Source organism: Passer montanus, unplaced genomic scaffold (genome assembly GCF_014805655.1).
Source record: "Passer montanus isolate IOZ18808 unplaced genomic scaffold, ASM1480565v1 scaffold21, whole genome shotgun sequence".
In the NCBI taxonomy this organism is placed as follows: Eukaryota; Metazoa; Chordata; class Aves; order Passeriformes; family Passeridae; genus Passer; species Passer montanus.
This window is the reverse complement of record NW_024366703.1, coordinates 7,401,587-7,414,634: the sequence shown is the minus strand read 5'-3', so window position 1 is coordinate 7,414,634 and position 13,048 is coordinate 7,401,587. Positions and strand designations below refer to the sequence as shown.

Here is a 13,048-nt window from a genome sequence, read left to right as displayed (position 1 = left end):
TGTAGAAGCCAAACCCTGCCTGTTACCTCTCCTTCCTCTGCTTTTCCTTGTCTTTTCCCTTCCCTCTGCTGAATAAAAAAAAGAGGTATTTCCCAGTGAAGCAGGTCCAGAATTAGGGGCTGGCAGACCTTCAAGGTACTTTCCTCAGGTGCTGCTGAGGCAAGGCAGGCACACAGAGGGAAGAGGGAAGCTCTGGATTCCAGTTTTTCCATGTGTGCCAGCACTGCAGAGGTGGGGTGTCCCGTTCAGTCCTGGGAGGAGAACCCACCCCCTGCATTTGCAAACAGGTTCACAGAGGCCAATCAGCCAACTCTGCCCAGGGCACAAAGTGATCCGGGGAGAACACAGCCATGGTAACACCTGCACCCTCCAGCAAAGAGAGCTGGTGGCTGGGAGACTGCAGAAATGGGGATGTGGAGAAGCATGAAATCAGGTTCTGCAAACCAGAAACAACCCAGGTCCCGGACCCAAAGAAGAGCAGCAGGAAGCAAACTCTAAACTTTTGTAGGCAGCAAAATCAGCAGAAAAAAAAAGTTAATTTTCTGCTTTAAATAGTGGGGTTGTGAGAGTGCATGAATGAAACAGTGGATTGCACAGAAACTTAGTGATGCCATCTTTGAAGAAGAAATCCTAAAGAATGAAATAGACTGAGGCCACAGCTTGGACCCTGGCAGGGGAAGGAATCAAGCAAAAATGGACAAGTTTCGGATGATCTTCCAGTTCTTCCAGTCCAACCAGGAGTCCTTCATGAATGGCATCTGTGGGATCATGGCCCTTGCCAGCACCCAGATGTACTCAGCCTTTGATTTCAACTGCCCGTGCCTGCCGCACTACAACCTGGCCTACGGGCTGGGCATCCTCCTGGTGCCCCCGTTCATCTTGTTCCTGCTGGGTTTTGTGCTGAACAACAACATCTCCATGCTGGCGGAGGAGTGGCGGCGGCCGCAGGGCCGGCGGGGCAAGGACGCGGCTGTGCTGCGCTACATGTTCTGCTCCATGGCGCAGCGGGCCATGATCGCCCCCGCGGTCTGGCTGTCGGTGACCCTGCTGGACGGCAAGTGCATCACCTGTGCCTTCTGCACCTGGGTGCCCGTGGAGAGCCTGGGCAATGCCAGCCACCCCCGCCTCTCCCAGGGGGAGATACAGCGAGTCCTCGCCCGGATCCCCTGCAAGGAGATCTACAATGGGCAGCAGCTCATTGCCAACGAAGTGGCCGTCAGGTACCTGCGCTGCATCTCACAGGTAAGAGGCACCGTGGCTGTGCTCTCACTGGTGGCTTGGGGTTAGGCACTGCCAGCCTGAGCTCTTCCCTCAACAGGATATCCTGTTGAAATCAAGCTGCAGCAGGAGAGACTGGTGATTTCAGAGGGTACAAGGTGTTCAGACTCAGCTCTGTGGGGTTATGCCTCCAGCGTGGTGCAGAGGCTGTAGCTGTAGGTCATCCTGATAATTGGCCCTCTCTCCTGCCTGAGCAGCCTGGGGCTGCAGAGCAGTGACAGCCAAACCATCTGCATGTATTTATTCAGAGCAAGCTCAGAAGGGGCTGAGATGGATCTTACTCAGTGGCTGGTAGGTTGTCACCCTCTCCAATAACCCATCAGTTGCTCTTGCTTCTTATTTCAACATGTGCAAGCAACGGGCCAATAATCATCTATGCCACTTTTCTCTGCTGCTTCAAGGGAGCAGGGTGTGTTTATTAGCCATCCCAGGGAACCACAAATAAAGAAGTGCCACTAACCACTTGTCCTGTGCTTAATTTCTCTCAAGCCCTCTGCTCCTGGCCACGCTGGAGACAGGATGGTCTGAAACATCTGTCACTCATGCACTCCCATTTATAAGCAGACCTTCTGCCTGACCTCCTTAGGGCAGACAGGACTGATTATCCCCTTTAAGAGAAATGGAGCTGCAGGGAGTTCAAAGACACAAAGATTTTCCTGGGCAGACCCCAACTGAAAAGCACTGGGAGCTGAAAAACAAGAGGTCCCACATAGAACCTCCCTGCTGGGTGCTCTTTTAGGGGGCTGCTTTTCCAGGAGGGTTGAACATCATGAGCTCTGCCAGTACAGCCTGGAGGCAGCCTGAGCTAAGACTGATGGTGAACAAGACAGACTGGTCCTGGCTCTGTCCTCATCTCACCTTCCCTGTCAGACTCCATTAACAGGGGAGCTTTCACTGCTGCCCACTCACAGTAGATGTTACTAAGTTCAGCTTGGAAAAAGAGTTAAGACAGCTGCATAAACCAGGGAGTATCTGGGACAATACTGCAAGTCAGAGGACACAGGCTTTCCTAGATCTAGGTGAGGCACTGTCATATTGGAGGCAGGACCAAGGGCTGGGCACAGGATCCAGCCCTGGTATTATGTATGGTCAGTGCCTGCTGATGCTCTACAAGGCAAGAAGTAAGAGGTGCTGCCTATGTGGATGCACTGAATTTCTGTTCATAAGGCCTCCTCACCCAGTTTTCCAGTGTAAACAACGTGTAGCCAAATGTCAAACAGCCCAAGGTGGAGTCAGGCTTGTTTGCAAACCAGGGGGGTTCTGCTGGCTGGTTCTGCTGGGCATGTGCTCTGCCTGCCTGTGACAGCTCTGGTTCCCCTTCATCCCTGCAGGCTCTGGGCTGGTGCTTTGTGCTGCTGATGACCACTCTGGCTTTCTTGGTCAGATCGCTTCGGCCTTGCTTCAGCCAGGCTGCCTTCCTGAAGAGCAGATACTGGTCCCACTACATCGACATCGAGCGCAAGCTGTTTGATGAGACATGTGCGGAGCACGCCAGGAGCTTTGCCAAGGTCTGCATCCAGCAGTTCTTTGAGGGCATGAGCACGGACCTGGTGGCTGCTCGCTGCCACCTGCCCAGGAAAGCCCCTGCTGATGCAGAGGAAGCTGCCGAGAAGCTGCTGGGCATCACCGACCAGGGCACCATGAACATGGCCCTGAAAAGCTGGCACAGATGCAAGCCCCCACTGCACCTCCACCCACCTGCCCTCCCCTCTGGAAACGGCTGGGCAGGAGAAGGGCAGCCCCCCACACACCCCTCTGCACCCCGAAAAGAGACAGCTGCCTACTACAGCTGTGTGTGAGGGCCCACGGGGCTGTGCAGAGGCAGGATCACATTTTTGTGAGATGGGCAGCAGAGAGGGCAGAAGCCAGGGCACAGGCAAGGGCTGGTGCCACAGCAGCTGCAGGGGAACAGGCACCCAATGGGCTCATTTGATCCCACCTGCTCTCATCTGCTCTCACATCCACTCCCACAGCATCGGTGATTCAGGGAGCAAGTTTTATGCCACGAAGGATAATTTTGCAAGGTCATAAAGGATAAGCCCTAGGGATGCTGAAGGGTGCAATGTGGCAGCCAGATGTACCGTGTGTCCCACACCACTGAGCACCAGGTTTGTGTTGTGGCAGTTGCCAAAACAGACACTACCAGATGTGCAAAACTTCCTCTCTTTCGTAACGTGCTCAGCATTGAGCAGTGCATGTGAGTTGAAGAGTTTTGCCAGCGCATGGCCACCAGCGGTAGCCAGCCCTGGCCCTCAGAGGAGAAGCTGGGAAGTCACCACCAACATTACACAATACAAGGTGGCTGCCCACTTCCATAGAAACAGAGGATGACAGGATGCAGGCCCTTGAGGTGACCATGGAAATCACAGCCCAGAAGAGCGTTTCTCAGTGGCCCTGATTTTATTACAAATATGCAGAAAGCAAGCCCCTTTTGAGGGATGAGTTTTAGCCCTGCCATGTCCCTTCTGAGTTGTTCATCCACTTGAAATTTCTGCTGCGGTGTTCTTGTTCAAACAATTCATTATGAGTAACTGAAGTGACTGTCATTTGCATAAACCTTAATTATCAGTGTGTAACTCCACAGAGGCTTTGGGGAGAAGAGAACAAAGGACCAAAGTGATGAGGAAATTCTCCTGGCTGCTGTGAGAGCATCTTAGCAAGCCCATAGTCAAGGGCAGGCTGAATCTGGCCAGCTCCCAGGAGAAAGGAGCGTGACATAACTTTGTCATTAATCTTCACACCCAAACCTTAATTAACTCACCTGCCCAGAAATTAATAGGCACAAAACCTGATTTACAAAGCAAAGGAGATTAAAAGATAAAGGTGGTTTCAACTCCTATTATTTGCAGTTCGGTGCTGTTTGTGGCTCACTGAGAAAGGTGTGCTCAGAGTCCACCATGACGGCGAGCAGCACAGAGGGATGGTGGGCTCCATGGCACATCCATTAAGGTATCAAAATAATTAGATGCATTTGTAATGAGAAACTCTTGGACTTATTAACTAAGATTTTTAGGATAAGAGCTTTGCCCCATGCAGCTGCTGAGTCCTCAGGCATGTTCTCCTCTCCATGCTGGAATTTGGGGACATTGCTCATTGCCTTTTGGAGGAGAGCCTTCCCAAGGGAGCCCAGCACAGGCCCTGGAATTTCAGCCAGGCTGTGGTCCCAGTGCTGATCCCACTTTGTTGCAGTGCTCTGAGCGTGGGGCAAACGCCACAGCCCCCACCAAGCCAGCTGGGGAGCCAGCCCCAGGCAAGCACCACGGGTGTGGGAGTGCCAAGGGATGCACCGCACCCAAACAACTGGGAGCTGCCAAAACCCGCCCGGGGACCCCAGATCTGCAGGTAGGAAGAAAGATGGTCCAAAATTCCCGACGGCTGAACCGCCGGCACTGGGCTGAGCCTAAATTTGCTCCAGGAGGAGGGGAATGTGGGTGTTGCTGAAGATTTGCCTGTGCTGAAGACATTCTCTGGGGAGGGCTGAGTTTAACCCCAGGGACAAGACGGCAAGGAGTGTGGGGAAGGAGGATGGGGGCCTCTGGCCTCTGCAACAGGCTGGGCAGGAGCTGGAGCTGAGGGACAGATGGCGGAGAGGACGGAGCAAAGAGAAACTGAGGCGCTCTCGGCTGCCTCACAGGCATCGCTCAAGCAGAGGAAACAGTGAGCAGAAAAGTTGAGCCAGGCAGGAATGCACCGTGCTCGCCAAAAATCAGGCTGGGCCCAGCCCTGCACACACGGCCCCCGGCCCTGCTCAGCCCCGAGCCTGCTCGGTCCCACCTGGGGGAAAGCAGAACCTGATACCCCACAGAGCCTGTGATGCCCCAAAAACCCACCCAGGCAGGCGCCTTCCCGCTGGCTCAGCCGGCTCCCGTGCGCTAAAACAGAAGTTTCTGTCCCTCCTCGTGGGACCGTGGGCTTCTCCTGCGCTGTCCCTGCCTGCTTGGTGTGGCTGCATCAGCATCACGGCGTCCCCTGGGGACGATGGGGGCTGCACCCAAGCCCCAGGCTAGGGGGATTCGCCATCTCCCCTCTGCACCCCTGCGAGGCCCCGCATCGCTGCCGTTCTCCAGGCAAACTCCAGGCCAGCCACTGCACATCTGCATCATGAGTCTGAGAAAGCACGATGTGCTTTTTCCAGTGACTCATTCTCTTAGCTTTTCATTTCCTTTTTTTTTTCTTCTTAAAGGCACAACCTCAGCTGTGCACGGAGCAGAAGCCAAGCGCCTGCTCTTTGCCCCACCCAAGCTCAGAGCTGAGAACAGCCTCCTCCCTCTTCCCAAAAGCCAACAGCGGAGAGCATGTTTCAAACTGAATAAGGAAACCTTCTCAAACTTTTAAGGCTGTTTTCAAAAGCTTCTACTTCGCCCATCAGACCAGCCTTGGCTTCATCCCAACTCTGCACAGCCCTGTGTGCTGCTGGAAAGCCCCCACAACCAGAGCCTGAGCGAAAAAACACAGGAAGGGCTGAGAAGGCTCCAGAACTGGTTTCAACAACTTTTTCAAGTAAGTGACTTAATTTTGTCTTGCTTTCATATATATTTTGGGGAAAGAAACAGAAGCTCTTAAAAACTTACCTGCTGCAAACAGCTTCTCCTTTTCTACCCAACCCTCTCTCCCAGACCATAACTACCAAGCAGAGGAAGGGTAACCTCTAAATGGCCAGTACTTCTCTTTGCCAGCTGCTCAGATTTTTGCTTTGCCACTAGCCAGGCTCTGTCAGGAAGGTTACAGGGCCGTGTTTATCAGGGCTGTTTGTGGGTAACTAACAAGAGATGCTTGAAATAGAGCAAGTTTGTGGGCTTGGCATCTGGCTGCAAACGTGGAGTTCCACCAAGCATGGAGATGGAGGCCTGGCTCCCCATCACGTGGTTGCAGTTTTCAGCTGGTCTGTCTCCTTTGCAGAGGGAGTTTTGCATATGGAAAACTGGGAAGCTGCAGGAAGACATTAAGGGCTGTTTACATTTGAACTCTGTAATATCACAGCGTGACTTTAGAGGGATTGCCAGGGATTAGACAAAGCAAAGAACAGAGGCAAAATTCCTGCCCCTGTTCCCCACCTGTGCCCCATGACGAAAGGGAGTAAACCAGGATGTGTTGAGGCAGCAGAAGAACTGAGGCAGAGCAGTGATTTGAAGCACAGTGTAAGAGCAAGCCTTGAGCAAAAGACCATAATGATTAAACTATCTTTGTCTCTTCTGCCTGAATGTCCCTGAAGTCTGGTGCCTGCAGTTGGGGTGGCCCAGGAATGACTTGGGGGCAGACCTGTGGGCCATGGCTCCCAGGTAGCCCCAGATGTGTGCAGGCACTTCCAGCACTGTGCAAGCTGCCAGAGATTGTTGGTTGGGCACCAGGTCCTTCCTGTCTCCAGCAAACCCCGGTGACAGCAGTTCCTCTGAGGCCAGCAGGTTTCGTCACGGGTGAGGGTTCCCAGAGCTTGCAAGGTGCTTGAGGCTTCCTGAGGAGAAATCCTGTGGGGATGCAGCACTGATGAAAGTCAGCTGAGAAATTAATTGAGTCCAGCTTGGAGATGGGATGGGGGAACAGACGTCACTGCAGAGAGTGTGGATACAATCCCCAGTTATTTCCCTGCCCTTAAAAAAATCAGGTAATGTGCTTTCCCCTGCTTGGCCCCAAGTGCCTGCAGCCCTGTCAGTGGGGTGTAACACAGGCAAAGGGCACCAAAGAGCATCTCTGGCACTGAGGCTGCAGGTTGAGGGGCTCAATCTCAGGGCAGCAATTAAGAGGCTGAGCTGGGACTGCAGGCCAGGACAGGGAGTACAATTGTATCAATCACTACAGGATGGCAGATCATCCTGCCACACCTAATCCTAGCAACAGCTCACACATAATTGCTGTCCCACCTCTATGAGCATTTGGTGTTTGTATCCTGGGACATCAGGATAAGATTTCCCAGAAAGCCACTTCTCTTGCTGGATGAACAGCCCCCAAGCATCCCTTCACCCTTCTCAGCAAAGGCTGCTCCTGCTTGGGCCTCCCATGTCACTTTTCTGTGCTCCCAAATCTGCTGGGACATCTCACAGCACCCCTTGCTGCCTACCTCACATACCTGCATCTATTCATAAGTATTAACTCATCAGCTCTAAAGAGGGAGGCAAAAGCCACACAGAACACCTTCAAAGCAGCACAACCCAGCACCCATGTGCCACATACACTGGGCTAGTGTGAGTCAGTTCAGGGCTGGGGACACATCCTAGCACCAGAGCTCTGGTCCAGTTTTCCCAGTAACATGGTGTCCTCTTTCATTGCAGGTTTGGGTGATCATCAAGAGTTTGCCAGTGATGCTGACAGTAATTGCCTCTGTGAAAGGTGACTAAGACCAAACAGAAGGAAAGAGGACAAACGTGCAATTTAGAGGGACAGAAAGGTATGTCCCACCTGTCATCTTTGCTGTAGTGAAGCTTTTGGAGGACTTAGAGGGAGACTAAAATGGCTGAGGTTTTACATATTGCTTAGGCAAAGTCCCTTTTCAGCCACTTTTTGAAGCATCCCTGGTATCAGCGACCAGCTCCAGAGGCTCCCGCCTCCAGGTGGGAGGAAGGGACATCAGTGAAGGTGTCTTGCTCCTGGAACAACTCCTCACACCTCAGCTAGCACCAGGCCATTTCATCCCCCACTGGAGTGCTCCTCAGTTCTGGGGGCTGAGCCAGCACAGCCCCCACTGCAGCACACACCTCTCAGCCCCCCGACGAGATGGCCGCCCTCATCGCTGAGAACTTCCGCTTCCTCTCCTTGTTCTTCAAGAGCAAAGATGTGATGATTTTCAATGGTTTGGTGGCCCTGGGCACGGTGGGGAGCGAGGAGCTCTTCTCAGTCGTTGCCTTCCACTGCCCCTGCTCCCCTGCCCGCAACTACATCTATGGGCTGGCTGCCATCGGTGTGCCGGCCCTGGCCCTCTTCCTCATTGGTGTCATCTGGAACAATCACACCTGGAACCTGGTGGCCGAGTGCCACAAGCGTGGCACCAAGAACTTCTCTGCTGCTGCCACCTTCCTCCTCTTTGGCTCCATCATGGGCCGAGCGTCCGTGGCACCCATCACTTGGTCGGTCATCTCGCTGCTGCGAGGGGAAGCCTACATCTGTGCCCTCAGCGAGTTTGTCAAGCCATCCTCCCTGGACAAGTTTCCAGCTGAGTACGGGGCTGAGGTGCTGGCCAAGTTCCCCTGTAGAGACAACCCGGTAAACCTCACCAAGTTCAGGGACGAGGTGACACGGAGGCTGAGATACGAGTCCCAGGTAGGCACACCAGGGAGAAGGCCACAGGGAGTGGGTAAGACCACCTTGCCGTGTCCTAACGCAGCCTCTCTCTTCTCTCCCAGCTCTTCGGCTGGCTGCTCATCGGCATCGTTGCGGTCCTGATTTTCCTCACCAAGTGCCTGAAGCACTGCTGCTCGCCGCTGAGCTACCGGCAGGAGGCCTACTGGGCCCAGTACCGCTCCAACGAGGACAAGCTCTTCCGACGCACGGCCGAGGTCCACTCCAGGATCCTGGCAGCCAAGAATGTGAAACAATTCTTTGGCTTTGTGGCACTGGACAAGGAGGAGAAGGAGCTGGTGCAGGAGTTCCCGGTGGAGGGCGTGCAGCCGAGCCCCCAGTGGAACGCCATCACAGGCGTCTATATCTACCGAGAGAACAAGGGCTTTCCCCTCTACAGCCGCCTCCACAAATGGGCCAAAGGGGTGGAAGGGAACGGGCCAACCCCAGAAGGCCACGAACTGCTGTTTTTAGCTTCCTAGGACAGATGTGCACCAGCAGCGCTTCCCCAGACTACCTGGCAGGCCTTCCAGTATCCGTGCTCAGCTGAGGGATGCACAGGGAACGTTCGTCCAGGCAGGATTACTTCCATCAGCAGGTACACAGGAATCAACAGCCTCAAGACAGAGACTGATAAGCAATACCCTGAGCTGGGGAACCCCTCCCTCAGAGACGAGAGTCTCACTGCTGCTCCCAGAGACACAGGGGAGCAAAGAGCAGAAGCAGCCCTTACCTCCAGGCTGCCAGCGCAGCCCACTGCCTGACACACCAGCAGAAACCTTGGGGAGCAAGAGATGGGCACGTTTTTCACTGTGACTCTTGCAGTCCCACTTGTCTCCCCCACAGCAGGGTTAGCCCCAGCCATCCCATACCTATTTGTTTTATTGATATTGGTATCTTCTTACACACTTGTGTGATGCCTGTTACACAGGCAGGTCCCAGAGCATTTTACAGTCTTTACAGTGCAGGTAAAAGAAGGAAGCAGTGGGTAAATTCCTGAGGCAAGGAGGATGCAATAGCATCTGGGAAGGAATGGGTCAGTAATAGCCACACACCAAATAAGTGAGAGACTAAAGCAGGAGGAATCACCAATATTCCTGGTATTCAGAAAGGCACTCTGTAATTACCAAGTTGAAATTTGGGTAAGACACCAAATTCCCTTCGTTCTTACTAAAGTGCCTGGCAGTCTCTAATGAGCCCAAATGGTCACCACCATGAGTTTATAAACCCAGAGGAGGCACCATCAGCAGAACAGCTTTGGGGCAAGGTAGCAAGGTGGAGACTGAGAGGAATCAGCACCCACAGCACAGTCTGCATCTCATTGCATTTGTCGTCCAACCATCAGATGAAAGTCCTTTGTTTGGGTTACAAGCTGCAGGACGACCTCAACCAGAATTAGCTTTACATAAATGTATGTATAAACATACATATAGTGTATATACCATGTAACTGTGGTTAGTCAGTTGTATTAATGGAGCATCTTTCTCAGAGGGGAAGGGGATGAGAAAGCTGACAGCCCAAAGAGCACATTACATTCATCCTTCTGCTGCACTGGGACTGCAGCCCTGCAGCAACAAGGGGACAGCAGGAACAGAATGGGGGAGCAGCCCTCTCCCTGCACATCTACCACTGAATTTTCTAAAACTCTTCCCACTGCCTTAATTGGCCCCTGGAGCACGTCTCTTTTATGGACTTGGCCATACTCTGGGAAAGCAAAACCAGAAAGGTGTAAAATTACTACCCTCACCATGACACTGTGTGACTATGGCTTCAAGGCTGCTCCTCTGGCATTGCAGTCCCTTTTCTCCCAGGGGTCAATCCTGTGTACACTGTTTAAAGAGCTGGCATGACAGAAAAGTTGGGTTTTCCTACTTGAACTGTTTTGGTATAGATACAACTTCCTTTTACACGGTGTCATTTACCAAAAAGCTTAAGTTGTTCAAAAAACAGCCCAAACCCACAAACTCAGAGGGGCTTACACACAAGGAGATTTGAAATAAATTATTAAATGAGAGTTATTTTTCATTGACTTCTGAGTTTTTTTTCAGGGGGGTATAAAAGGCATAATTTAACATTCTCTTTGAACTCAAGGACTGGGAACTTATTTCTTCTTTCTATTAAAGATTCAGATCCTCTCCTACCCAGATCATCCTACAATGTTTCAAAGCACTACCACATATTACATGTTAGTAACATGGCTTTTTAGTTATGCTTGCAGTGAGTAGCACAAATCTTGTATATCAGGATACACAATTGCAGCAAAGGAGAGAAAATTATTTAAAAAGCTTTTGACAAGTACGGTGTCATGCAAGAAAGAGCTGCAGGCTATTCCCTCACATAAAGAGGCTGGAACACCGTTTAATGGGCGAGGCATCCCAGGATCCCTGCTCAGCCTCTCCACAGATTTGCTCTACATTTGTGGGAAGGCTTGGCTCTCAGCTTCACCATCAACTAATCCACAGAAATAATCAGATGGAAGTTAAATTAAATTGCATCAACTTGAGATGAAAGGGAGCTCATTTGCATTTCTTCTTACTGGCCCTCGAGTGCAAACATGCAGATGCACATGCCACCCCCACAGCCAGTAGACACAAGGTAACTTGCTGAAACAAAGCAGAGTTCCTCTTACTTCCTTTATTTCCCTTACCTTCCTCCTTGATAGTCCTAATTATTCCTTTGAACCACCTCCACTCTGGGTCCTTCTCTTCCCCTTCCCTCCTTTGAAGGAAAGCAGCAAGACACGTAATGCTTGAGAATGGATTTGTATCCTAAGAATAAACCACGAGCACAAACCATCTTTTGTTCTGTTTACATCCCTTCTCTCTTGTATTAAATCCACTTTCTTTCCATCGGCTGGGACAGGCTAGGGGCTTGTCCAACTTGTCTGTTTTCCCTCCCTCTTGTTGGAGAGGCATGTTTGAGTGGACAGCTGTCAGTAAGGAGTGAAGAAAGACATTACACTCAGAAATTTGTTTGCAATTGCAGAGATTTGGTTTTTCTCCTCTCTGCCACCATGAGCATGGTCTCCACTGAGACAGCCCTAGGCTTCTGCCTCTCCTGGCACATCAGCACCCTCAGGAATATATCCCTGCTGCTCCTGTCGCCCTATGTCCCCCAGTGGCAATGCTGAGGTGAGGAACATTAACCCAGATTGTTAATGTTTGTTTTACACACAAGCACAAGCAGCCAGGTAAGATTTTTCACTGAAATGCCAAGAGGAAAATCGAGTCACCCATCTCCCTGGCATGCTGGATCACACAAGCTGGGAGCTCACATCCCCTGCTTTTCCTCCAAGGACCAATAATAATCCTGTCACAGAACAGCCCACAGGTCACAGCTCCCAGCAGCAAGATGGGTTCAAACCAGGCTTCTCCAGTACAGAGAATTACACACAGGTCTTTCACCTCTCCTGCCTACTACAGACACTATAATAGCCCCAGTAGTGAAGAGGAAACAATACCTCTAAGGGATCTTGGTTTCTATTGCAACGCTTATTTACATGTTCTATTATGCAACTAATTAAATCAAAAGAAAGAGCCACCATCATTGAAGCTGTGTTCTTTAAAAAACGCAGCAGTTGCTACTGGATGTTGCAATCAGCCTTCTCCACTACAAGACCATTAAGCAAAATCTGAGTACAGCACCCTGCTGTACTGGGGGCAAGAAGTGACATGACTTGTTTCTGGATCCCAGAGAACTTGGGAATGAAATAGATGCTGAATCATCCAGCCTTGCCAGCACTGGGCATTCACAAAGGCAGAAGAGCTGGGTCCTGCAAAGCTCTGGTTTTGAGTTTAGAGTACCTACAATGAGTAAGACTCTTGAAGTTTGATATTTCAAAGCTAGGGTCTACACTGGATAATCACATCTGTTTGCATACCCTGTTTTCCTCTTGCCTCGAGTTCTTCCTCTGTAAAACACTGGGCTAATCATATTCACATCTCAGTGGAAAGTTAGAGGAATACAGAATTGTAAGGATATGGACCATAAGGCACTGACATCAGTGGCAGCTTTTTTAAGTACCCAAAATACCTAACTTTTTCCAAGCAGAAGGTTACATGAGGATAACTTTTTTTCAGCACAGAAAAAACACTCTTTTCTTTAACTTCAGTGATTGCTCTTAAGAGACAATGACTACTGAAAATCACTATTTTTTCTGTCATCCCTAGCAATCCCTAGCAACTTGCTACAACAGATGGTTTGCCAGGGAGGTTGTGCAGTCTCCATTCTTGGGGAAATCAAAACTAAACTGGGAGAAAACCTGAGCAACATAGTCTTACTGACGCCTGATTTGAGCAGAACCTTGAAGATCATCATCAAGAGGTTCCTTCCAGCTTTAACTATGCCACAATCCAGTGTTGCTCTGCCAATTTCTAGAGCACAAAAGCACCTGAGATAAATCTTTTGAAGTGTTAATGCATCCAAAAGACAAGAATCTTCTCTGCCATCTTAACAGTGAGAAAAATCAAATTGTAAGGCATTACTGTACTTAAAAGCAGCA

The 13,048-nt window shown here is 51.0% G+C and overlaps 2 protein-coding genes across 2 annotated transcripts; both read left to right on the top strand.

Annotated features, from left to right (window-relative positions):
• The first annotated feature begins 693 nt into the window (after positions 1-693).
• Positions 694-3,077, top strand: CALHM1 (calcium homeostasis modulator 1). Its single transcript, XM_039709385.1, has 2 exons — positions 694-1,242; positions 2,610-3,077. Exons 1-2 carry the CDS (start codon positions 694-696, stop codon positions 3,075-3,077), a joined length of 1,017 nt encoding a protein of 338 aa, XP_039565319.1.
• Positions 3,078-5,567: 2,490 nt separating this feature from the next.
• On the top strand, positions 5,568-12,980 carry CALHM2 (calcium homeostasis modulator family member 2). Its single transcript, XM_039708893.1, has 3 exons — positions 5,568-5,778; positions 7,545-8,529; positions 8,613-12,980. Exons 2-3 carry the CDS (start codon positions 7,987-7,989, stop codon positions 9,027-9,029), a joined length of 960 nt encoding a protein of 319 aa, XP_039564827.1. The 5' UTR covers positions 5,568-5,778; positions 7,545-7,986; the 3' UTR covers positions 9,030-12,980.
• The last annotated feature ends 68 nt before the right edge of the window (positions 12,981-13,048 follow it).